The following is a 26,880-nucleotide window of genomic DNA, read 5'->3' as shown; positions in this document are numbered from 1 at the left end:
AGTTTCCTCTGTTGATGTGCGCAGTGTAGATCTCATTTTAGTCTCCATGATTCGTTTTTATTTTCATTGGAAGATATACGCAGTTTTCATTACATCGGCTTCTGCGGTGCATCTGAAACATGCTGGGAGACCCAAAAATAATCATATCAAAGTGGATGGGGTGGGGGGTATAACCGAAATGTATGTGTTTGATCCTTCTCTTATAACCTGTAAATACAGGCATAATAAAGTTGCGTTTGTGTGCTTGCATTTCCAGGCCAAAGGGAGCTGACCTGCTCTCAGTTCTGATCTTTTCATCTGGACCTGAGGATATGAGAGGCTCCAGGAGGTGATGATGGAGCTCCAGGAGTTGAGCTGGATGTGTATGGTGGCTCTCTTCCTGGCCTCCTTGCTCATAGTGCTAGGATGGCTGCTCCAGTACTCGCTGACTGTATTGCGGCTCTGGAAATCCAGGAAGACAGCCAAGCAAGGTGGCCGAGAGACAACCTGGCTGCAGAAGCAGCAGCAGCAGCAGCAGCAGCATGTCTTCTTCACTCTGCCCCAACAGATTCAGGCTGAAGGCATATGGGGGTTCCTGCAGAGGAAGCTGCACTCTGGCAAGGATGGAGGGACTGCATCTGAGGCCGGGGTTAAAGGGCTGCTGACATCTCTGTTCTCCTTCAGGTCCTTCAAGGAGCACTGGCAAAGAACCTGGGTGAAGGCTTTGAATGAGCAAGCATGTAGGCATGGGGTGAGTTGAGACCGTAAGCTGGTTACAAGAAGTATTTTGTACACTGAGGTAGCAAGATGCACCTCAGGTTGCTCAATTAAATAGAGTGAATATTTAACCAGCAGTTCATGAGCCCGTGGGATGGAGGTGTGGGAGGTTTTTTGAGTGTTTCTAATCGGTAAGAGGATGGAAGAGTAGAGGCTTGCGTAACTGCTCTCAATCAATGCACAAAAGAGTAAAGAGGCGAGACTAGTCAGCATAGCCACAGCAACACCCACACATAATAAAAATAATCCAATATGGATGTGTGCTTTATAGAGAGCAAATCACATTTCACCTTTCTCCAGATGCTTGTATTAAAACAAACTGTCTAAATGAAAGATTCATGGTGGTCAGTGCTTCAGACAGCTGGCGGTCTGGCAATTGTTAGAGGCTTAGCATACGTTTCTAAAGGTCCTTTTCCTTAAATAGTTCCTTTGATCTGGGTGAATCAAAAGTCTGCACTTTACAGGCAGATGTTTCCAGTGTGCACTTGCAGAGTAAAGGTTCCCCGACTCCTATCATTCACCCCACTTATAAAAGTGCTACACAGCACAGATGTGTGGGAGTTTAAAGGGGGTCAGATCAATCTGCTCAGTGAACCTGCAGCACAAACACAGCAACTCCATCCTCACCACTGCTAAATATAAGCATCCCCTTGGTTGTGCAGGTAAACCCTGGACGAGGTGTCATTCAGACATGATGATGATGAGTTTTGGAGCCTGCTTTAGCACTCGCATTTAAAATAGAGAGCAACTGACTTTTTCTGCTTGGAGTTTTAATTTTGAAGAGTTGAGATTTCTTGCAAAGTATTCATCCTCATAAACATGTTCACCTTACTTTCTTAAACTTCAATAGTACTGCACTTTATGTGATTAACCAACACAAAGTAGCACAAAATTGTGAAGTGGAAAGAAAACAGTGCATGATTTTCCTTTTTTTTTGCCAATAAAAGCATCTGAAAAGTCTGGTGTGCATACTTTTTTAACTCTTTAGAACCACCCTTTGCTACAATTTTGGTTGCAAATCTGTTGGCTATTTCTCTACCAGCTTTGCCCATCTAGACACTGGAATTTCCATCTAATTCTTCTTTTAAAAACAGCTCAAGCTCAGTTGGAACTCTGTCAGCTTACCTGTACCTGCTGAAGAAAGTCATCCCCACAGCATGATGCTGCCACCACCATGTTTTACATTGGGAATGGTGTGTTTTGGGTTATGTGCAGTTAGCTTTTCTCCACACATAGCATTTTGTTGTTTGCTGTGTTTTTTTTGCCACTCTTCTATAAATGCCAGATTTTACGGTGTCAGAGTAAAAGAGGCTGAATACAAATGCACGGCACACTTTTCTGACTTCTATTTCTAAAATGTACTATTTGTAAAAGTGTTCGTTCCATTTGACAATAACTCCTTGCTTTGTGTTATCACAGAAAACCCCAATAAATTACTTTGAAGTTTGTGTTTGTTAGGTGACAAAATCCTTTTGCAGGACCCTGTGTCTGTTTTCATTTAGCAGAATTTGTTTGACGTTTTGTAAAGCAATCTCTCAGTGGTTTATTGGAAAATGTCACTTTTACAATCCATTACAGAAAGTAGGCGGGCCAGTGCCAGCTCAGCTATCTGTCAAGGGCCTAATTACTTGATCCGTTTTGCCCTTTGAAGCTGTTGGTCACGAGTAACTCAATTAGTTTTCTCTAAACCTTGGCTGCACCTTGGCAACTTTAATGACAGCAGGTTTCCAGATGTCAGATGCACTTTTCTGTACTTTAATTCAGAAGACGTTTGCAGGCATGCAGTCATAAAATAAACTACAGTGTGGCAGAGATGTGGTCAATGATAGCACAATCTCTTTTTAGGAATGGATTTGCAGGGATTGAGCTTAGATTGAACCTTTTAACCTGAAGAACAGCTTTAAAAGAGTTATTGAAAGAAGGAGAGACTTTTTTTTTTTTTTTGACATAGCAGACTTGGTGAGACAAAGACAAGCTGCCTGTGTTTTGTTTGTGTGTGTGAGAGCCAAAGTGTGCTGAGCTCAGTCATCGCAATAAAATATCTGCTGCGCACAGAGCAGTCTGACTCTAAATGTGTCTGGGTTGTATGCAAATCAGCTCATTGTTATTGAACTTTTGAGCACAACAAATTTCCCCCATATTTTACAGAGTAGATGAGAGGGTGTAAACTTGAACCCATTCTTTAAGCTATGCTTACGAATTTTCTTCAGGACTGAGTTTAGGACTTTGTGATGGCGCCTCCAAAACATTGACTAAGTTGCCCGTAAGCTACTTTGTAACTAATTTAGAGGTATGATTGGGGTCAATGTCCATTTGGAAGTACACATTTTCGTCAATCTTTAACTTCCTGGCTGATGTTGTGAGAAGCTACTTCGATAGTTCCACATAAGGTTCTTATCTTATAATGTTATCCCTTCCTCCTTTTTCCTCCAATTGTAACAATGGTCATTATAGCTAAGCACGTCAGTTTTAGTTTGATTAGACCACAGGATATAGCTCCAAAACTCTTCCCCTGAGTGCATTTGCAGATTGTAATCTGACTTATTAGGTTGCTTTTGGAGTAATGACTTCTTCCTTGCTGAGAGGCATTTCAGCCCAGGTTGCTGCAGTATTCGGCTCATTGTGGATAATGACACTCTCACCTTTAGCCAGCATCCTCGCAAGACCTTTTGCTTTTCTTCTTTTGTTGATTCATACCAGAATTGTATATTTGTCTTTTTTACATAATTGTTCGAATAGATGACCATGACACCTTCAGACATTTGAAAATTGTACCGAAGGCTCATCTACACTTGTGGAGATTCTCAATTCTCTTCTTGATATCTTAGCTGATTTTTATTATGTTTTCTGATGTCATACTGGGAAGCAGTTTGTTTGAGGTGTTCCCTTTAAATACACCCATAGGTGTGCCTCCATTAAGCTCAAAGGTTGCACATTAATCTATGAGAAGATTACAAAAGCCTGACATCATCATTATTGGTTTCCTTAATTGTGTTGAAGTATTAATAAAAATAAGTTTAATAACACCAACTGACCCTAAAACAGAAAAAATGTTTTGTTTGATTTAATGTCAGACAGAGAGAAAATAAAGTTTGGTGTCTTTTTATAGAGTCTATGTAAATATTTGGTTGCAGCTGGATTTGTAAACCTTCAAGGAGCTTTTTATCATATTCTGTGAGGCTGTAACAGCCACCTGACTTCATCTCAGTTGTTATGCTCACGTTTTTCGCTCCGTCACTGGAAACCAGACTGGAAAAACCTGCTTTAGGATTTCGTGGGGATAGGGAAACAGTTTGATAGCAAGAAGCAGTCTTATCGCATTCTTTGCCTTTCGCAAACATTCAGCATCCTCAACTTGCCTGATAGGTTGCTCCAGCCATGGTGAAAGCAGACACGGTAGTGGCGACCTGTGCCAGGGTGCCACAAGAGTCACGTTCTCCTCTAACTCGGGCTTCACGATTTTATTTCTGCATTTCTGCATTAGACAAAACCTGAGCAACCCTGGAGGAACAATGGTGCAGTGAAGATGCAGCTTCAGTTTGTCGCTTCAGATTGATGCTTATAGGAGGACCTGAAATGACGCTGCTGAAATTTAGATTTAAAAAAAGGCCATTCTATAGCAGAGAAAACGTTATAGATGTATAAGTGCTGCAAGTTATTGAATTCATTGAGGCATAATCCTGATTTATCAGGATACTAAAACACGATTTGGGGGAATTTGTATACTCGATGAGTGTTTTGTTTTACCACTGGAGACTTACTGATCGTAACTCATCTGCTATTTTTAGGAATTCCTCAAGGCCTTTTAGATTTTCTCTCATCATAAAGTGAAAATAAAATTGTGTGATGAACCCAATCAGAAGTGTGACTGGGATGTGGTGTAAATAACATAGCAGGGCATTGTCTTATGAAAACTGCAAGTGTGGAAAGTCCAGTGGGTAAAATACTGATTAAACAGAGGGCAACTCATCGTTGATTTTTTTCTTTTGAGCACTTAAAGAAGAGTATGAAAGACATCCAGATAATAATTGGTCAGCCATGAATGAAATAAAGAAATTGAAGTTACTAAATGAAAAAAATCCTTTTAGATTTTGTTTAACACTGCTTGATTATGACAAAACGTTAGAATCCCAATTTACATCTATTCTGAAATAAAATTATTTAAATAAAATAATTGAACACATTTGTCATAGAGCTTGAAAGCAAAATGCACAAACTCCACATAAAGAACAAAAAAGAATCATTTTCTTAATTGACTGTTTTTTGTCATTTAAAATACATTGAAATACAAATTCAATTAATTGGCCAACTGTGAGAAATATATCACCTATTTTACCATAGATAAAAAACATTTTTGTTGTGTCCAATAGCCTACAATAATCATTATTTGAAAAGCTCAAATAAAATTGGTTTAACGTGAAGCCATGTCCTGATATGCCACGCTACTTGTCGCATCATTTCTTTCTGCATCACATTACGCTGCAACACCAAGGCATGCCAGGTCAGGACACCCCACATCACATCAACTCACTTCATGTCAGGCATCCTACGTCACATTATGTCCCGTTCCGTCACATCACAGGGTCACTTAATTTCTGGTCATTAACACACATTGAAGAGGTCGATATGAAGTCCGCAGAAACAGAAGAGATCACTGGAGTTCAAGCCAAGGGTACCTCAGTGACAGCGTTGCTTGAAAATAGAATAACACAGAGAAAGTGTCACACACCACTGATGCATTTAGCCTGTTAGGAAAGGAGATAGCGAAACAGACATTTTATATGTCACCCCTTATAGAGCCTCCACGCTATATCTCCTTTGGTTTCACTGTGCCAGCCTTATTTATGAAAGCTGACGTGCATGTGTGTGTGTGTGTGTGTTCCTGTCTTGGCATCAGAGTGAGAACCATTTTCCCGATTTCACCATCAAATTGAGGACCGTTTGTACCAAAGTGAGGACATTTTGCTGGTCCTCACGACCTATTTTGCTAACGGTTAGGTTTAGGACTAAGATGTGAATTGAGTTTAGGTTTAGGTTAAGGTTAGGGTTAGGCATGCACTGGTAATAGTTAGGTTTAGGGTTATTGTCAGGGTTAGGGCATAGAAAGGGTTGAAAATGACTGAAAATCAATGGAAGTCAATGGGAGTCAACAGATGGTCCTCACTACATATAGCAAAACAAGAGTGTGTGTGTGTGTGTGTGTGAAACATGGCAAACATATTTTGTGATTTAAGAAGGCAGCTCAGAGGCGGCTCGTGTTTGTCACTTTCTGACAAAACTATGTAAAAATGTCTGTTGTTAGAAGAGAAACGATGATGAAATTGCTTGAGATACAAAACCCCTGTTGACTGCAAATTTATGTATAGTCTTCCTAACAAATATTAATCTTTGCCACCCATCCATGTTGATCCATTGGACTGAAATTAATGAACACAACAATCCATGACTGGCAGATTTTGACAAAGCCAATAAATTCGCACAAAAATGGACAGTGAAATGCAGATTTAAAATGTTTGCGCAGTTAAAATAACACTTTCAAACTATTGTAATTTTCCTTAAACTTATAATACCATAATAACCGTATACAAGCCCATCCCCACCGCATGTGAGAAGGAGCAGGCAGGCCAGATGATAAATCTGAAGGACAAGAAAGATAAAAAACACACGTAGATGTCAAAAACATCTGAGCCTGTTAAACACAGGATAAATACGTTATTATCTAGTGACGCATTAAAACAGAAAATAAATTCCTGCCGTTAAATCAGCAAGGCAAATGCCACTGACAATCTCTACCACTACTGCAAGTTTCTGCTTGGAAACCCTGATATCCGATGTTTACCTGGATGTTATTCTGACAGGTACCAACCACCCACAACAACAACAACATATTAAGCAGCCAAGCATGATATATGGAAAATCTAATATGACATGGAGGGCAGTGTACCATGGCATGTGCCTTATTACAGAAAGGATTTTAGAATTGCACTTATCTTAAGGTCATATTTTAGTTCTCAGGCTGTCAGCACATTAAACACAAGTGGCTGTATTTCCGTGAGTGAGAGTGTAGCTCCTCGCTGTAAAAAATGATAGGCCTTATGGGTATTTCCATAGAAATTAAATCTTTTCTTTCAAATGGACTGAGTCACATACTAAAAAAAGAAAATTCTAAGTTTGTTTTTGAGTTTGTTGACGTTAGAAGAATATTAATGAACAAACAGAGACGTCAATGAGGAATTCTCATTCTGTCTCGGTAATTTTGAATAAGAATCGTGCTTCTCATAACAAAACACTGCTAAAGGGAAGACCTGACCTTGACACTCAAAGCCACACAACAATGAGATGAGAGTAATAATGGGTTTGGAGGGGTGAAATATCACTTTCTTCTAACCCAGAGCTGCCTGTTTGTCCTTCTGATGCATCATTGGAGGTTTTCAGCATCACCTTTTCAGCTGAAAGAGTTTGGAACTTCCTTCCAGCTATTATCTCAGGATTTGATATTACAGTACGTTGCAGGGATTTACCTAGCTCTTTCTGTAAAGAATACCTTTAAGGTAAATTTGGAAAAAAAAACTGGTAAAATATGCTTTCCTTGTTTCACACTTATACTGTTTACTCAATATACGTAATTGATCGATTTAGCCGTTCATCTAGACTGAGGTTATTATGACTTGACTTTAATATTTTTTGTCGCCTGTTTTTTTTTGTCTTTTATAACTTGAAATTTCAAAATTGCTTACATTAAGTGCAGAATCTGACTGAGAATGGTAAAAACATTCAGTTGTGAATAAACTCTACTCCAAAGCATGGCGTGTTTTATTATCCATCTTACTGTAAGCGAAACTATGAATTAAAAACGTAACATCAACCCCCATTTAATAAATTGTAGAATTAATGAGTTCAGATAAACATGTTAAAATGTAGACAGGCGCTATAAGAGTCAGCCTTCCATGTGCCTCTGTGTTAGTGGTTTTCAGACTTTAAAAACTTCAGTGCCACCTCAGTAAATAATTTCTAAGTACCCCATCATTACGGATTGTTAGAAACGTGCAATACAACAAGAGTTGGACTTGTTGTGTTATCCTGCAAAAGCAATTAAAGTGAGAAGAAAGGTATTATCCATTGCTGCTACATGATTGGTTAAAGAACATGGTTTAAACTAAAGATACACCGCAAGCAGTACGGTACTTGTATAACAGTATTAGAGCCATGTCTCTCTACCATTTAACCTGTCTTTCCAAGTCAGCCCCTTCTAGTTAGTACATGTACTGCAGGTTTAGGATACTTGAACACTTGTTTCTCCTATTTTCCCTGTAGAAACTAAATGGATCTGTTGTGTAAGGTTAAAAACCCCACTGTTAGGATCTTTCAATGTGAAAGCTATATGCTAGGTGGTGTTATTTGCCGATTTGTCCTATGTTCCAAAGAACATGTTTCTTTGTGGTACTTGAATGATAAATTATCCAAATGCAAGAGACAACAATCTCCTTCCCTAGTATTTTGTATTTTTGTTTTTCTTCCTCTCCTTGTGGTTTTATGTGTGCAGGTCATTTTGTCCCTTTGGCATTTCATGCCTTTGAAGTTTTAGCTGTTTGGTATCCAACTTTTTTTGGGCATAAAAAGGAGCCTTATCTCTATACCTGTTTAGTACCGTGTTAGGAAACTGATGATTGAAAGACAACTGGCCTAAATGGTAATTAGATGGAAACTGAATATAATGTAAACCTTTTAGCAAGTAATCCACCCATCCATCCAGCTTTCTATACTAGTTTAATCCTTGCAGGGTTGCGGAGGGGGGCTTGTGCCAATCTCCAGCTATGAGTGGCCAAGAAGTTGGGTATACATTGACAGATTTCCAGTCTAAAAAATAATGTACAATTAAATATTATGAGAGTTGTTCAATTGTATGATTGTCTCCACAAATAATTCAAAATACTTACTGCCAATGGGAATAAAAATGAATTAGGTTGGGACAAAATCGTAAAGCATGGGTACCCAATAGAGGTGCATCTTGGGGAAGGTAGGAACTGGCCTGGAGTGTGTTTTTTTTTTCTGTTGTGTTTGGGACCACTTTTTGAATGGCAGTTTTATCATAGCTCATGTTGTTGGTGCTTGCACTCCTTATGTTCATTAAACTCAGGGCTGTATGTTGTTTGACCAGGGAGGGAAGTGGTGATCCCTCGTGTAGAGAAAAATAAATTTACGTCACCCTGGCCTGGCAGATCAGCAGATGGTCAAGCGTATGGTAGACTGTGAATTGGGCTTATGTCCACATTACCAAACAGTGTTGTAAAGAGATGACCTGTTAGTGCAATTGCTATATACAAGCTCTTCTTTGATAATCCTAAGGCATTTACTTTGCCACAAAATGTAGCGCCTAGCACCAACAAAGAATTGAAAACAGAATCTCAAACCCCTAGCTTAAAGAAGGAATGATTCACCTGTGGTTATTCTGTAATTTATTCTGTCACTTCCTTTACATGTTAAAAGATATGTGAGTGTATCTACCTTCTTTAAATACAATTCATTACAAGACCCACTATGACCACACACTATGACCTCCCAGAGGCCATGTAGATCAAGCTCTTTTCTCCAGGTCTTTAAGATGAAGCAAGTGGCAAATTTTGGTAACTTGAGAAGGTAAATGTTTTCCTTACTATTACCTGTTGCAGCATTTTCTAATATACAATGTATTTCAAAAGTGTGCAAACACCTGTTAATCAAATAGATGCCTTTTCTTCCAAAGAAAACATCCAAGCCTGGCTAAATTGTTCTTAGACCTTGTGGGAGAATGTGCTATGCTCTGATGAAATTAAACTTAAAACTGTGGGCCACAATTTCATGACTGTGACTCAGTTGGAAGTGTACAATTTCAAAGGTTTTGGATTCATTTCATAGCTTTCTCAGCTTCCCTACCAATCTGCATGATTGTATAAATCTCTGCACATTTGCAACTAGTGACCTGTTCAGTGTATTCCCTGCCTCTTGCCTAATGGCCGATGAATTTTTGTACTTCTAAAAGATTTTCAAAGGATTAATCTCAAACAATATGTGGAAAATGTTTTGACATTTTAACATCATCATCTCATTTTTTACATCACAAATACCTCAAATTTAAATCGCACTGTGTACACTTTTGAGAACTACTGTAGATAAAGCTATAAGGTGTAATTTTACTAAAGAATCATCACCGCGGTCCTTCCATTACCCTCCTATACCTGTCAAGACAGAATGTCTCTCTTTGTTTGACTCTGTTCTTTAGCCATAAAAATATCTGCATGATGAAGTATTTCTGTGCATGCTCTGGTTATATTCTTGCACAGAAGGCTTGACAGACTGGTCAGCCTACATGTGCAAAATATAAATCAGCAACATCTACGGCTGACACAAGATGTTGAGCAGTCTTCACAAGGTGATGGAGGAGCACATAACGGGATGCATCTGCTTAGAAGGAAGCTCAACCTCCTCTCACAATCTGCAATTATAAAGAGCCTTGTGATTAGCTTCAAGACGCAGTCAATTTCAATGGCTGCCAGTTGCTGGAAGATTAATGTCCTGTGATTATGCTCAAGTACTGTAGATTCCTTTCTAAAGACTACCTCTTGAAGCTCATCAACAGAATGCCAAGAGTGTGTGGAGCAGTAATCAAAGCAAAAGGTGGCTACTTTGAAGAACCTAGAATATAAGACATATTTTCAGTTGTTTCACACTTTTTTGTTCAGTATATAATTCCACATGTGTTAATTCATAGTTTTGATGCCTTCAGTGTGAAGCTACAATATTCATAGTCATGAAAATAAAGAAAACTCTTTGAATGAGAAGGTGTCTCCAAACTTTTGGTCTGTACTGTATATTTTGATTTATTCAGCTTGTAATTATTTGACCATTTGGGGGAATTGATATACAGTGTATAAAGCATTGAACTTTTAGCTCAAGATAGTTTGCCACAAAAAGCAAGGGATGTGTTGCTTTTTAGGTGTTTGTACCAGGATACCTCAGTTGTTCTAATGTTGTTTTATCTAAAACATGAGGGCTTTGTGCATCATCTGATGATTTGGAAACAACAACCTAAAGAACTAGTAATGCCAGCTTGTTTTAGAATTACTTTTGGTCTGTACTGTAGGTCACCATTCAGTGGCAGCCACTTAGATCATACAACTGTCACGTTTACAGATTAGAAAAGGACTCAAGCAGGGAGTTTTTATTTATAAATAACAGAAGAACTTACAGGAATAATCACAGGAAGAGCAGCACATGGAGCACAGGTAGATAATAGAAGAATCCAGCAAGGAGCAATGAAAAACCACAAGTTTAAATACTGAGGGAGGGGTAGAAAATGACAAAAGAACCAGATTAACTACTCAGAAGAGAGGTGCAATAGCTGTGAGAGAACGAAAGCAGGGAAAGTTCGGGAGGGAGATTAATAAACACAAAAGGATCTGAACTACGACTTAAAAAGATTTACAAACCAGGAAAAAGTTTGAAACTAACATAAGAGAATAGACCAAAATGCATATGAAAGAATACATGAAATATTAAATAAAAAATTAAACACAAAGAAATTAATCTGAATGGCAAAACTAAAAGGCAATAATAATAAACAACTTAATATGGCAAGACCTTTTCTAATAATAACAGACCCAGAAGTAATTAGAAATGCAAGGCAGGTACACAATTGTGCGACAGGAATAATAATTGCCACTGAATCCAAAAATCTAACCTGGAGTTTGTATACTCATGTTTATAATGTATGACATATATGGCAACTTCCAACTAATGTAAGTCATTTTGATGCTATCTTCTCATACCTTGTTACTAAAGATCTGGATAAAGTTCCTCTTTAACATTTTGTTCCATTATAGTGTGGACTAGGAGGACTGTATTCTATTTAGAAGTTTTCTGGACTTGAAGGAAATGAAGGAAACCCCAAAGTTTCAAGAAGTAAAGAATTTTATGCATCTGGGGAATACAAACTTGTCGTTCAGGCTTTCATTCACTCAGTAAGACAGGTTTATCAACATTTATGTAAGAGGAAGTAGGTGCGCAAAAATACGTAAAACTCCAAAAGTCAGTTTAGTTATTACATGGAGATGAAAGCTCTTCAACTGAAACACTTGAGTCTTTGTTTTCCAAGATGTTTTTTTTTTTTTTTGTTTCACTATGTTGCAGTTTGCCTTACAGCTACAGTGCACTATGGAAGCCATGTTCCCAAATGTGCTTTATTGTCCTTGTTTCTGTATGCAAATGTTTACTTTAGCTAACATAGCTTTTGTGGCTAGCACAGCTGAAAACCAAGTGTTGTCTTTTATGTCTTGTGCAGTTAAGAAGCTTGCCTATTTAAAAATGAACAGAATTCCCCAGCAGCAGTGTCGTATGTGTGTGCTCGACAAAACAAACTCTATTTGTTGTAGTCTCAGCCTCGGATGTGCACCGTAAACAGAAAGTACACAAAAGAATTTATCAAAAAGGGTCATCAGAAGCCAGAGGGCCGGGGTATTTCTGGCTGACCCACATGCTTTACAGAACAAGCTGGACCCAGAGGGAATGATGCTGACAAATCTGACATGACACCATGGATGTCCTTAGGAGGCTGTCTGCACCCTTGCCCTGCACATGCACACCTCAAAATCACATGCACAAGCACGCAACAGTTTGGGAAACCTTACAAAAAATTCAGTTCTTTAACGTTTTTGTTTAGTACCTTTCATTCAACATTAAAATTGTGAGTAAGCACTGTGGTACAGTCAAGAAGTAATGTCTGCTCTCTTGTAGACAGCTTCACTGTTGTGTCATCAGTCTCATCTGTTGTGCAGGAGAAAAATCAAATACAACCCTTTGAACTTGGATAGTCGGCAGCCAACCTTAAGTTCAAATTCAGCCAAAGTTGCCACTGGAAACGTTATATTAGTACTTCTGATAGTTTATATGTCATTGGACCAGTGGTACACAACCTCTATTAATAAACATGATCCTGATTTGAAAGCATAAAATGGGGACGAATGCATTGTTGTCTGGCCCTGCAATGGACTGGCGACCTGTCCAGGGTGTAACCCACCTCCCGCCCATTGATGGCTGGATGTAGACACCAGCTTCCCCACGACCCGCTATGGAAGAAGTGGTACAAAATGACTGATATTGTTGTCTGCTTCTATTGTTTATTATAGGTAAGGTCAAAACAGTTAGCAGTCACACTGGTTTACCGAATTGCAACCAGAAAATGCTCAAATAGGGTGAGATGTCTTTCCCAGATCTTTGCTCAGACCTCTAAGGCAAATCAAGCATAGTATTCATTTCCAATATATATGTGTTCTCTATACTCCTTCATTTTGGTGTGGCATCATGTGCCACATTTTAAAAGTTATGTGGTGGAAGAGGTGTTTTGGTTAGAAGATAACTATTTATGATTATTTTCTGACTCCATTTGCTGCAAGTTGTGAATGGTTTTATTTCTACAGAATATGATCCTTGTAATGGACTGGCAACCTTACCAGGATAGACTTTTTTGGCCTCCCGAGAACATACACAGACAGTTGGGTATATATAGACAGTAGATAGACAAATGGATGGACTAATGATGCTCAAGTAAAAGTTCAGTCCAAATAATTAGCAGAAAATGATATGAGTTCTGACAGAACACACAGAAACTACAGTTCTAGTGACCCTACCTTCCCTCAGACCATATTGTAATGTGATCCATGTTGGCAGTGTGGCTTTAATGTTTCCTGAAGACATTTACAAGAGTAGAAACCTGTCCCTGCTTCTCATCAATGGTTATTGTGACACTCAAGAGCCACAAATCTCAGATGCAAATGCATTATGATTTGTGTTGCATTTCTAGTATGTTTGTTTTCTGATAATTCAATGGCTCAGACTTTATTTAGCTTCTCAGACTCTACGACTCTCGCCTGTCTCTTTTCCTTCACCTCAGCTCATATTTTCTCAATATCTGCAGCTATGATTCTATTTTGTTCTGACCGTATTTTTACAGTGATTCACCTCTTGATTCAATGATTCAGTCTCTTAATAGATGGAATCAACAGCAGCCACTTAAACTTCACAATCTGTAATCCACCATTTATTTTTTCTGCAGTCTGGATGTACTGAATGAATGTGCAGTTTTTCAAGGCAGCTAACTGAAGTAAACACAGCCAGTTGTACTCATCGGTCAGGTAACTGTAGTGCTGGTCCAGTTGAACCTATGTAAGCTTGTAGTGTTGCATTTGGCCTTCTGCCTGTCCGCCTGCAACACCCACACACACTGACACACACTAGAAACCTCATTATATCACCCTCAGCACTTCTGCTCGTCTCTACTATTGTGTTTGACTTAGATTGGATTCGGATCTGATGGAACATATGGTCCCACAATAGGAGATTTTTTTTTTTACCTCACTTGCATCATCTGTGCCAGTTAAAACTGTCCAGCTGAACCAATTGTTTGGCACAATTTCACAGAAGCAGAACACTAGTGTTTCCATGATTTTCTTGGACCTCTTCTTATTAATGAGACACCAATTTGTGTTGTACGGAGTATCCTCTGACCTGGACTTTCAGTCAGGAAATGGAGCCTCGCTGTACGCATGACTAAGCACTGACTGATGCAGTTTTTGTAATGGATGATGCCGGAACAACTGACTCGCAGGATTGGCTGAGGTGCTCCATTTAGTAGATGTTTATTAAGTGGCAGTCTTTATAGATTTCTGTCATTTTCTGCTTACTACCTGAAAGATATGTTTCATATAAAATTTTTTGCAAGTATGCTTAGGTTCAAATTATCTGAGTCCACTAATCCACAGAGCTGCCTTTGTTTTTTATGCTTTTTTGGGAACGATTACTTTGCTAAACACTATAAAGTGACACCATCAAAGCCCAACGAAGGATTGCTGGTACTGACTGCTTGCATTTCCACAATTGTGTTGGTTAAACAGTTTATTTCAAACAATGTAAAAGCACAAAAATAAACAAAAGAATCCCCCAATAATAATAAATACCCATAAAACAGTGCAAAGATGAAACAGTACAATAATTTACATATTTGAAAAGAAGTGGGAGGAAGTAGAAATGTTTTAATTCCACCCCTCAACCATAACTTACTAATAATACATTATTCTGTTTCCTTATTCTAAATTATACAATAAGTTCAATAAGACCTAAAAACAATCAGTTTACTTACTTTGTTATTCTGTATAAATTATATCACAATTGAAAAATAAAGTTACCATTGATAAGTTATTATAATAATCTTTTTTCTTAGGAACATGGTTTCTGCTTCTCAAAGATGTTTGAAGCAGCTTCAGTCACCACAACTGTAATCAAATATGCTTAGAATTTGTTGTTGTGTCTGACCTGAGTTACATCTTAGCTCAATCAGATTCATGAGAAGTGTATTTGGCTAAGATACAACTGAAAGGCCAAGTGGAGCATAATCTTTCCTGCATCCCCCACATGTGTGTCCTCGTTTTGTTATGTAATATTTAGGACAGTTTTCTCTTTCTCTTCCTCCACCAGAGTTCCCTCCAGATAACTTTTGACAGCAGCCTCCAGTTAACCGCTGGCTCTGCAATAGATAGCGTGACCTGCACCGACCAGTCAGCGACCAAAATGGTGAGAAACATATTTACAAAGCCTTCTTACAGCCATTTTTATCTCTTGTCTTATTAGTTCTAAAAACTTCAATGTAGTTTATTTAGATTTTATTTGATAGGCCAACCCAAAGTAGCGCATAATTGTGAAGAAAAATGATACATTTCCCAAATTTTGATGAATAAAAATCTGAAAAGCAGGGTGTAAATTTGTGTTCGGCGACTTTTACTTTGATACCCCTAAATAAAAACTGGTGTCTTGGAAGTCACCGAAATAATAAAGAGTGTCCACCAATATAATCACAAGAACCAAGAGGCCTATGGTAACACATTTTAGGTGGTGCATTCTGTTGACAGGACAAATATGAGTCATGCACCTCATAAATCTGGCCTTCATGGAAGAGGGGTGAGAACAAGGCCATTGTTGAAATAAACCACTAAAGATCCCATTTATATTTTGTTACAAGTCATCTAGTGCAGAATTTCCTAACCACCTGTCCTGAGTGTTTTAGGTGTTTCCCAGCTGCCACACACCTGACTTAACAGCGTGATTAACAGGTTTCTGCAGCACTTGAGGGCAACTGAGGAAGTGTGTGCTACAGTAGACACACATCTAAAACATGAAGACAAACATGTGGAAAATATGTTTTGGAGGGGAAAGGGAAGTTGGTCAGAGTTGATGGAAAAAGTATGAATCTAGATTCTTAAATAAAAATCTGAAAAACACTGCTCTGATTTGTTTTTTTAAATAATTTTGAAAACACATACTTTTCTTTGACATCGTACCTTTGCTTAAAGTTTCTACGTTTATTTCTGTAATTTATACATCCAGATAAGACCAATGATTTCACAGATGTTTTCCAGAACTAATAAAAGGAGTATAGCAGGTTATCGTTCAAATTAAATTTTTTTGTTATTATTACCTTAGTTCTTGTGTGAATATGTCTTGCAGTGATTAAGTCAAGTAAGCTGTGTGATGAGTGATATTTGCCCCAGACAGTTTCTCTTTCTGACAACGAAGCCTGTGTTATCTCATCGGTCCTACTGTGACTGATGCCACAAACGCAGAGAGAAACCCAAGATAACATTAGATAAGATTTCTGTGACACATCTCGCCCCACTCTCCTTCTGCAGGTTTTACACTGTAAATGCTGGGTAGACACACTGATGTTTCCTGTGACTGTGACCCAGCAGTCACCCGCTGCTGTTTCCATGGATACCTATCAGATCACCACTGTACCTATGATGGCTAAGGTATGAAAGCACAAGGCTGGGGCTGGTGAAGCTGGTATGTTGATCTCTGAAGCATATGAGAATGGCAGAAAATTATTATAATTTCTAGTCAGAAGTACTATAACAAGCAAAAATACATAGTCCGGATCCTAATTGTAATAAAATGTGTTATATTATGAATGCAGACTTTACTATTTTGATTGTAGTAAATATTACAAGAAACTGCTCTGCAGAAATTATGATTCTTTATCACTGAAATACATCCCTGTTCATCTTGCTTTTTGTTCCTGCATTGGATGTGTTACCCAACTGTCCATCTCTCTCAGGTGGAAGTGTCCCTGGAGGAAGTGGAGGATGAGGGCTTGCTGATATCTTGGACTCTTTCCAAGCAGCCATCATTTTCTCTGACTGTGTCCCCTTGTAAACTGCACAGACAGGTGAGAACATTTGATACCGACACAACGCTAATATGATATGCCTGCAGCCAGTGAAGACCTTATTTCTGAGACAGCTCAGTCTCTGCCAACCAAAAGCCTACATTCAATCAACGTTTTTACCAGATTATTTTAATAAATCTCAGGCAACCCATTAGGATTTGCATGTGAGTCACCGTTCGGCCCATTTACCTCATCGTGAGTCACGGAGGAAATGTCACTCTGTAATATTGTTACATGAACATGCAGGCTGCATTCATTTGTGGCAACCCAATATTTACCATCAGTAATTTATTGCACTAATGAAGACAGTCGGAGTTAGAAGACAAGGATGTAGAATGGATAGCAAATGGAGAAGAATGCAACATTTTGAATATCATTGGAAGTGACAAGAAAAGAATATTAAAGCAGGGAGGTTTAGCTGGTTCTGTTTAATTCTGCATTGTTCAGCATCATCAGAGGAGAGTTGGATGCTGTTTTTACCTTCTCAGGGATCTGAGGCTGGAGCAGACCTGGACATGATCAAAGGAATGGTTGAGGACACTCTCTTTGGTGCCCAGCCAGCGATGGTCCTCAACCTCAAGGCTTTTATGTCTCCTTGTCTGGTGAGAAAACCCTTTTGCTTGCCACCCAGGGGACAAATTAATTATCAGCTAATTTTTGACACAAATGAATGCCAAAGGATGAATTCTACAAATAGATTATGAGCTTAAGTAGATTAAAACTCTGCACTGTTATCCCTGCACACTCCCAGTCCCCAAAGGACCACCTCTCAGTGGGAGCCACATCCACATCCCATGGATTCTTAGTGAGACGGCTCCTCCTCCAGCAGCTCAGGGTGACCTTAAATAAAGGTCAGATATTCTCTCCCTGTATCAGATCATTTCTGCTCAGCTTTTTCTGCTGAGCTGAGCTCTCACTTCCTCACTGTGTTATTGACAGGCCTGTGGTCCAGATCAGGGGAGCTCTGTTGTGTCCTGAGTCTAGACCAACCCTCAGCTGAGAGGAGGACCTACTTTCTGCCTGTTTCGAGCAACCCCAATGCTGCACTGGAATGGAGTGAAGAAATTACGCTGTGAGTTTCCAAATGTTCATCTAAAGCAACAAATGAATGTGTTTTCCTCTACATAAAATTCCTTGTATTGTGTCATGGTTCTGCAAAAGTTGCAACAGTTCTAATTATTTTAAAGCACTAATTTTATCTTTAACATAAGTAAAGATTTATCAGCATAAGAATCATAAACTAACAGTGAATTAAATCAATGTAGAAGACCCTTACAGTCATGTATTTAATAAATTTTATCTGACAGTGTTTTACATTTTGACTCTTCCTCATGTATTCTTTCCCTGGCATTCTGATACAGTTGTTTTCTTGTGTGTTTAAGGGAACTGGGCCTGGAAACCAAAGAGCTCAGGATCAGGCTTTTGGAGCGGAGCGGCACAAGGGAACGTGAGGAAAAGCTCAATATCCATTTGTTACTGGCAGCAGTCCACAAACGTGATCAGCAATATCGTTTAGACTGTTTAAGCAAAACCATCCCTGTCTGAAAATGCACAGCTGGCAGACTTGCTGTAATAGACTACACTAGGAAATGCTCCCAATACCGTGCCTTGCAAAAGTATTCATATCTCTTGAGCTTTTTTCCCTTTTTTCACAACATAGCACAAAAATTGAAGGCCTCCTGTATCCCTTACCCCTAAAAGGCCTAAACTGACAGGCCGGATAAGTAGAACTTTAATCTGGAATCCGCCAAGAGGTCCATGGTAACTCTGGAGAAGCTGCAGTGAGCCACAGATGAGGTTAAGGAATCTGTCGTTAGAGCTACTGTTAGCGGTGCACTCCACAAATCCTTTATGGAAAAGTGGCAAGAGGAAAGTCATTTTTAAAATAATCTATTAGACGTTTTGTTTGGAGTTAGCTACAAGGCAAGTAGGGAACACAACAAGCATGTGAGAAAGTGGTCTGGTCACATCCAAAATTAAACTTCTTGCCCTACATGCAAAACACTATGTGTGATGGAAAACTATCACCACCAGTTACCCCCAATGCATTATTGACACTGTGAAATATGGTGGTGGAAGCACCATGCGGTAAAGCTTTTCTTCAGCAGGGGCAGAGTTGATGGATGAAGATGTATGGACCTAAATACAGGGAAGAAAACTTGTTAGAGGGTGTAAATGACTTGAGACTGGGTTCGACAGAAGTTCACCCTGACAACGGCCCTAAAGACCCTAACCAGAGTCACTGTGGAATGGTTTAGATTAGGGCATACCCATGTGGTAGAATGGCTTATTCAAAGTCCAGACCCAGATCCAATAACAAATCTTTGGCAAAACTTGAAAATTAATGTCTACATAAGCTCTCCATCTAATCTGATTCTGCTTGAGCTGAATGTCCAAATTTGCGAAGCTGCTAAAGACATGCACCAAAAAACTTGCATCTCTAATTAAAAATTAAAGTAAATCTACAGTACAGGATTACACGTTGTACCGGTATTATTCATATGAATATTTTTTTATGCTCTAACCTGATAGAATTTCTTCCGGGTCACGCCTCCATCTCCCTGAACCTTCAGTCTAAAATCCCAACTGGACAACATGTTTTGTCTCTATGCCCTGGCCCTGGTTTAGCACCAGACGCTACCATCACCACAGAGGTAAATAAAAAGATGAGCTTCCTTATTTAACAATTTTAGAAAACCGTTTTAAAGTTCCTTTCATGCTCTAGAAGATCTGTTTTTTCACATTAAAAAGTGGAGTGTTTGCTTTTTTGCAGATGATGCCATTTTCTTCTGAACATCTTTGGGCAATTTTATTTACTCTGTTACACATTACAGCCTTATTATTTTTTTTTATGTTTGTATTCTTCTAGCTGCTGTATGTAGAAACTGAGGAACCTCGCAGTTCCCAGAATGCTTTGCCAATTCGTTCCTCTTTGACCCCCACAAAGAAGGTCGATGTGGATCGAACAGTCATGCCAGATGGCACCATTGTCACCACCGTCACCACCGTCCAGTCACGAATGAAGCTTGATCGCACCCCAGGTTTGTCTACAGAGCTAAGTATCTTATAGTGCTCGGGTAATTGCCAAAGATAAATAATTGTACAAGTAAATACCAGTGATTTTGCCTTTCAGGTGATTCCCCGCTGTGTTCACCAGCCAAAGTCGAGGTGAACAAAAAGAAAGCAGCTGTGTTGGCTGATGAGAGAGGCAGCAGCAGCCTCAATCCGAGCAGTGAGTTCCACACTGAAAACCAGACATTGTTTTGCAAAACAGATGCAAAGTAGAATAAGCAGCAAGTAGCCATGTAATGTGAGCAGAGAGGAATGCACGTCTTTTACACTTTATGCACTCTGTGTGGGTGCTTCTCTTCAGAAACCCTTTGTTGCTTATTTGACAAATGGGCAACATAAAGCATCACAAACGTCATGTTTAGAAAAAGAGTATTTTACAGTTTATTAGTCTAGTGCTGATGTAGATGTGTGTATTTGTGTTGCTCAGAAAGCAACCGCCTGTCTAATGGCATGGATCCTGTTGCAGAGACAGCCATTCGGCAGCTGACAGAGTCTGCGTCCAAATCAGCATGGAAGACGCCAACAAAAAGGAGCACACTAATCATCTCCGGCGTGTCAAAGGTCAGAGAGTGGACACTGTGTCCTACAGTGACATAATAGACATTTTCTCACTGCCTTTTACAGCAGACACACTTATTTTGACAAAATTAATTATTTTTCCATGAGTCAGCGAAATATATAATTTCGCTGACTTTTCAAGAAAACAAAAACAAAAAACCTTGTTCTTAATATATATGTTGATAACCTTCATCTCCACTGTGCATGTAAAACATCGTGACATGAAGCCTAGCCATGTGTGTGATCTATATTTATCTTTCAATTACATCCTTGCCATTATAGGAGTTAATAGTAGAATGAAAATCTTCTGACCTGATTTTGCCAAAAAATCTGTAGAAAGTGACAGTGTGTGTAAAGTGGGTGTAAATGAAGGAATTCAAATGTTGTTAGAGTGTATACAAAGATTTAGAATTACATCTAGAAATACATATACAGAAAAAGTACAAAAGTATTTTTACACTTCAGACTTTTTCCTGTTTCATTGTTCAACCATAAACTTCAGTGCACTTTATCTGAATTGTATTCACATTTTCTAAAGAAGATCATCCCCCCAGTATGTTGCTACCACCGCCATGTTTCACTGTGCGGATGGTGTGCTCAGGGTGATGTGCAGTTTTAGTTGTCATCTGACCAGAGTGGCATATTCCACATGTTTGCCATTTCCTGCTACAGGGCTACATTTTTTGAGACACTATTAGTTATCCCACCTGAGCTGTGGAAATCAGCAGCTCCTCAAAAGTTACCATGGGCCTCTTGGCCACTTCTCTGTCTTGGAGTTCAGCTGGAAAGCCATGTCTTAGTAGCTTTACAAATACATTTAGAAACCATTGTAATGTAACAGCCAACAGTCCCCTTCAGTGTCCTAAACCACTTTCTGTGGTAAGCAATACACATCTTAATGCTTCACCTGTATTTCCATCAGGTTCATCTCACTGAGGACAACTGTGCACTGTCAACTGGCTACGCGGCCGCCATGGATGCGGCCATGCATGGCAACCACTTCCGGGCGGGGCATCACCAGGACCCGGATGAAACCACACCTTCTGATGTGTCGGAGCGCCCCTCTGTGGAAGATGTGGAGTCCGATACTGGTTCCGCTAGTGCCTTGGAGACCCGCAGCTTGAAGGACCATAAGGGTAAAGTCAGATGAAGAGGCATTTAAAAGTTAATTTTGCAAACTGAGAGCACAACTTTTCTTATTTGCCTTAAAACATGATCGGAATCATAGATTTATTCATTTTTATCCTGTTTTGTAAACAGTTTAAGTACCAAAACATAATGAATTGTCTTTCATAACTCTGACTTCAACTTACCAGTCGTAGTTTACAAGTGACAGCTTGTGCAAATACTGCCCTCTAGAGGCTGTACTGCAGCATGTGCAAAATCCAGATAAAATTGCTGTTCAGCAAACATAATTAGTGCTAATAAATTAAATCAGCAAAGGGTTTATGTCAGAAATTAGCCGGTTATTATGTAAAACTCCATAAGTGAGCGATGTGTTTTCATTTGTGTTGTCTGCTCTCTGCAGTGGGCTTCCTCCAGAGCGGCTCCAAGCTGTTGTTCCGCAGAAGGCACAGAGAGAAGGAGCCCTGCCTCAGCCAGTCCCATGAGGACATCTCCAACATGGGCAATAACTTTGCCGCCCCGGCCGAAGGCACCAGCCGCAAAAAGTCCGGCAGCATCTCCCGACGCATCATCAAACGCTTCTCTTTGCGCTCGTCCGGCAAATCGAAAGGCAAGGCAGCTGCTACCAACGGAGGGGCGACCTCTCTGGATAATTGATTATTATTAGTGATAATTAATGGGTCTGTGGTCAATCTTTGACAAGCTGACAATCCAAGTGGGTTACAACCTGCACTTTTTGAAGAGAGGATAATTGTGGAAGGAAACCTCTCTAAAGTGAATCTAATACTCCTTCAGTACAAACAAATCATGATAGTAATCTGGAATGGGATGCTGAACTCTGTTTTCTTAAGGATAGGTTGCACCTCAGTGAGAAGAAAGGAATCGCTTCAGTGGATTTTTTTAGCCCTATTTAAACGCGAACTACAGTGTTTGATTGAGATTGGTGGGAATGCTCTAAAACCATACAATTGTGTAAAAACGCCGGTGTGACGCTACTGGATGCACTTTGGACTGAGATTTTCAATTTTTTACAGCACATGTCAAATTTTAAACGTTGTAAAAGATAATTTATTATTATGTGTGACTTATGAAATGTGCTATTTATTTTATTCTGCAAAAAAAGAATTCTAGTTGCATTACTTTGTAAAACAGTGACACAGGTGTGCTTTCCTATGCAATTTTCATTTTAAATACAACTTACCAGAAATCTGTCTAAGTTGAACTGTATCTACTTAATATATTGTGTTTCATGTTTTATCTTATAGCCTAAATCAGAGAAGATACATTATTTATAGTAATTTTGTGTTAAGGAGTTGTTTTCTGTGGGATATATACTTTAGATGTGTTTTTCGAAGGTTCAGACAAATCTTTTATGCTGGAGAATGCTGGAGAATATTTTTATCAACAGATGAGTAAAAAAATCACCATGGTCAGGTACTGGTGTAAATATTTTTACTACATGGGTTAAATGCCTCTCAACAAAAAAACTACTTACAAAAAATCCAGATCAGTTCATTATCACACTGTTGCCAGTCTGGAATTTTTAAATTCTCATTGGCATTATTAATGTAGAGCTTTTAATGATGCACTTAGAGTTATTTTTCAGGGTGGGATAATCATACTTCAAACAACTTTAATGAATTGTAATTAAATAGTTAAAAACTTTGTGTTCAATGCTGTGTTTTTTCTAATCCACAGAATATCAAAATTATCCATACATGTATGTACCTCCAATAGTATTTGGATAAATGCCATTTAGCAAATTGCACCTTGATGGCACACTTTTTGTAGGTTCTGTAGGTTCAGGGTTTGGGTTTTAGTAGATATCTGACCAGGTCTCTCCGCTGGATTGCAAGAGCTCTCTCTAGTTCTATGTTAAATTGGTTGTTTTGTTTGGTACAGACCTGACTTTTAAACATGGTCCATTCATTTTCTATAAGGTTCATGTTGGGACGACTCCAGAAGCTTTATAGTTACCTTGCGTCATCCATGCAGTTCTGCGTTTTAACCATCTAGCTGCTGATTTGAGATAAAATTGAGGTACCAACCAAACATCAACCAGCAGATAGCTCAGTTTTTTTTCTTTAATTGTGAAACTTTTCTCCAGGAAGCACTTGGCTTCTCAATGAAAAAGCAGTGAATTTCAGCCGTGCTTGAAAATGTCCATTTTAAAGAAGAGGCTTCTTTTTTTGTCAGCATGCTCTCTTGGTCCATGATACTTTTGCTGTGGACAGCTTTTGACAGGTCCATGGATTGTGTTTGAACATCCTAAACATTTTTATTTTTTCATTTGAGGTAACAGTTTTGGTCAGGTTGTTGAATCTAGGGTACAATTAGGTGTTCGAACAGGACAATGATCCAAAACACACTTCAAAATTGGTTTGCCAGTTAACATTACGCTTCTGGGATGCTCCCAACTTCAACCATGTTGAAAATTATTGAAATATGAGTAAAATAAATGTATGTGGCAGAATTATGCCAGAAGCTTTTTGATGGCTACAAAAAATGAGGTGGTATCATTTAATCAAATATTAATGAAGCTCTATGTATAAATCTGAGCCCTAATTTTGTCCGTGTGGATTAGAGAAATTCTACAATTTTTAATTTATGCCCTGTTCTTGTTTTGAAATGTCATTGAACCTGGCTGTTGTATCGTTCCATCCGGAAAAAAAGCATGCATCAAATTAATTGTTATATGATTCAAATAACTTTTACTGCTGATGATAAGTGTATATAAAATTTAGAGATGCACTGTAGATCAAACACAGCAAGATCTAAGCTTGGACTGTCTCATTGAAGGGTTCAGAGACGCTCAGCTCAGTCAAAGTGAACCAAGTTCGGAATATGACTGTGGAGTGGAGGGACTGCACTCAGGGCTGGAAATTCAATTATTAGTAACTGTACAGTAGCATACGAGGAAAACTACTGCACCCATCAAAGGCTTATAGAATCAACGTGTGAAACTGTACATATTTTCAGCTGTTTGTGGGAAAATCTTTAAAATGACTGCAATCGTTTTGGGATGACAGAAGAACCAAATTAAATGCTTCAGTCTTCAGGGTTTTTTCTCATACGTCGGAAGAGATGTTAAGGTATTCCAAAGGTGGAGCTGCTGCTTTCTGAAAAATATGCTGTAAAAAAACACTACAACTAAATTCCTTTAGAACAGAAAAAAGCCACTTCCTTGTCTCAAGGCACTCTGCCATACTGTATATATAAATGTGACTTTTATGTAAAACAGTGGGTGCAAATTTTAGGATACATATGAACTCTATCATACTCAAAAAATCTAATTTGTTGCAAATAAATTATTTTTCAAACATCAAGTAGTTTTTGCATTTTCTTCTGGATAAATTTATAACCCCAGAACATTCAGCATTTTATCTGTAACCACACGCTTCAATGGATTTTGTTAAGATTGTATGTGTTTTTTTGTGGGCTTTATTGTGAAGTGTTGTGAAGAAATTGAAACACGGGTTTACTTTGTTTTGCAAAAAAAAAAAAAAAGGGTTTGTATTCAGCGGCCTTTTCCCTGATAAACCTGATTAATATCTAGTATGCCTACCTTCTGAATCCGCCTATTGAACAGAGTCTGGGTGAGTCCTTTACTCTTAATATAAATGAAGCTGTTCTGTAAAGGCCACAGAGGTTTGTTAGAGAAAATTAGTGAACAAACAGCATCATGAAGACCAAGAAATACACAAACAGTTCATAGATAAAGCCGCAAAGAACTTTAAAGCAGGTTTAAATTCATTGTAGGGACAGCTGTTGGGTAAACATTTAACACATCTGGTTATTACAGAAAAGAGGAAAGCCCCAAAATAGGCCAAAACAAGTCCTTTTCAAAAACCAGTCATGTAGAAGAAGGTCCTCTGATAAAGAAGCCAAATATTGAACTATTTGACCTATATGCCAAACCCTATGTGTGGAAGACAGCTAACACGGCACCCAGAACCCACCAACCCCAAAGCAAAACGTGATGGCAGCATCATGCAGTGGGCTCGCTTTTCTTCAGCAGGCTTATGGAAGCTGGTCAGATCTGATGGGAAGCTTGTTGGAGCTAAATACAGGGCAATACTGTAAGACGTTGTTATAGAAGTTGCAAAAGATTTGAGATTTGAGTGGTTCGCCTTATAACAGGACAATGACCCTAAACATACAAGCACAACTACAATTAAATGGTTAAAAACAAACGTATTCATTATATTTTAGAATGGCCCAGTCAAAGCCCAGATGTAAAGAGTTTGTGACAGGACCTGAAAACTGATGTTCACTCATACTTTTTGTTGGCCCTTAGCTATCTTGCAAAGAAAAACGGTCAACAATGTCAATTGTTTTAGACGTGCAAATCTGGTAGAGAGGTAACACAAAAAACTTGCCTCTGAAAGGAGGTTCTACAAAGTATTGACTCAGGGGGGCTGTATAGAAATAAATTTTTCAAATTTTTAATTGTAAAAAACACAGTAATGTGATGGGACGTGTTGGTGTATTCCATCAAATTACAATATAATATGCTGGACGTTGTATCATGACAAAATGTAAAATGTTACATTTGCAAGACGCTGTATTTACGACTTTGTTCTTTGGCTTTTATAGTACACTGCTCAAAAAAATAAAGGGAACACTTAAACAACACGATATAACTCCAAGTAGATCAAACTTCTGTGAAATCAAACTATCCACTTAGGAAGCAACACTGATTGACAATCAATTTCACATTCTGTTGTGCAAATGGAAAAGACAACAGGGGGAAATCTTTGGCAATTAGCAAGACACTCAATAAAGGAGTGGTTCTGCAGGTGGGGACCACAGACCACTTCTCAGTACCTATGCTTTCTGGCTGATGTTTTGGTCACTTTTGAATGTTGGTGGTGCTTTCACACTCGTGGTAGCATGAGACGGACTCTACAACCCACACAAGTGGCTCAGGTAGTGCAGCTCATCCAGGATGGCACATCAATGTGAGCTGTGGCAAGAAGGTTTGCTGTGTCTGTCAGCGTAGTGTCCAGAGCCTGGAGGAGCTACCAGGAGACAGGCCAGTACACCAGGAGACGTGGAGGAGGCCGTAGGAGGGCAACAACCCAGCAGCAGGACCGCTACCTCTGCCTTTGTGCAAGGAG

At 39.0% G+C, this 26,880-nt stretch overlaps 1 protein-coding gene across 1 annotated transcript; it reads left to right on the top strand.

Moving 5' to 3' along the window:
* Positions 1–296: 296 nt before the first annotated feature.
* Positions 297–25,086, top strand: c2cd2l (c2cd2 like). The gene is made up of 14 exons (XM_047378799.1): positions 297–730; positions 15,262–15,357; positions 16,470–16,589; positions 16,895–17,005; positions 17,494–17,607; positions 17,757–17,856; positions 17,945–18,077; positions 18,388–18,452; positions 19,538–19,659; positions 19,875–20,046; positions 20,139–20,237; positions 20,505–20,638; positions 21,558–21,771; positions 22,164–25,086. Exons 1-14 carry the CDS (start codon positions 332–334, stop codon positions 22,415–22,417), a joined length of 2,133 nt encoding a protein of 710 aa, XP_047234755.1. The 5' UTR covers positions 297–331; the 3' UTR covers positions 22,418–25,086.
* The last annotated feature ends 1,794 nt before the right edge of the window (positions 25,087–26,880 follow it).

The sequence above is a fragment of the Girardinichthys multiradiatus genome, chromosome 11 (assembly GCF_021462225.1).
Source record: "Girardinichthys multiradiatus isolate DD_20200921_A chromosome 11, DD_fGirMul_XY1, whole genome shotgun sequence".
Lineage (NCBI taxonomy): Eukaryota > Metazoa > Chordata > Actinopteri > Cyprinodontiformes > Goodeidae > Girardinichthys > Girardinichthys multiradiatus.
The sequence above is the reverse complement of the archived record's forward strand: the minus strand, read 5'-3'. Positions and strand labels throughout refer to the sequence as shown.

What these genes read in the sequence shown, in the direction of transcription:
- c2cd2l (XM_047378799.1), top strand. Translation starts at nt 332, where the DNA reads ATGATGGAGCTCCAGGAGTTGAGCTGGATGTGTATGGTGGCTCTCTTC. An exon ending in CTTGTAAACTGCACAGACAG is followed by an intron (nt 17,006 to 17,493) that starts GTGAGAACATTT and finishes TTACCTTCTCAG; the next exon opens with GGATCTGAGGCTGGAGCAGA. An exon ending in CTTTTATGTCTCCTTGTCTG is followed by an intron (nt 17,608 to 17,756) that starts GTGAGAAAACCC and finishes GCACACTCCCAG; the next exon opens with TCCCCAAAGGACCACCTCTC.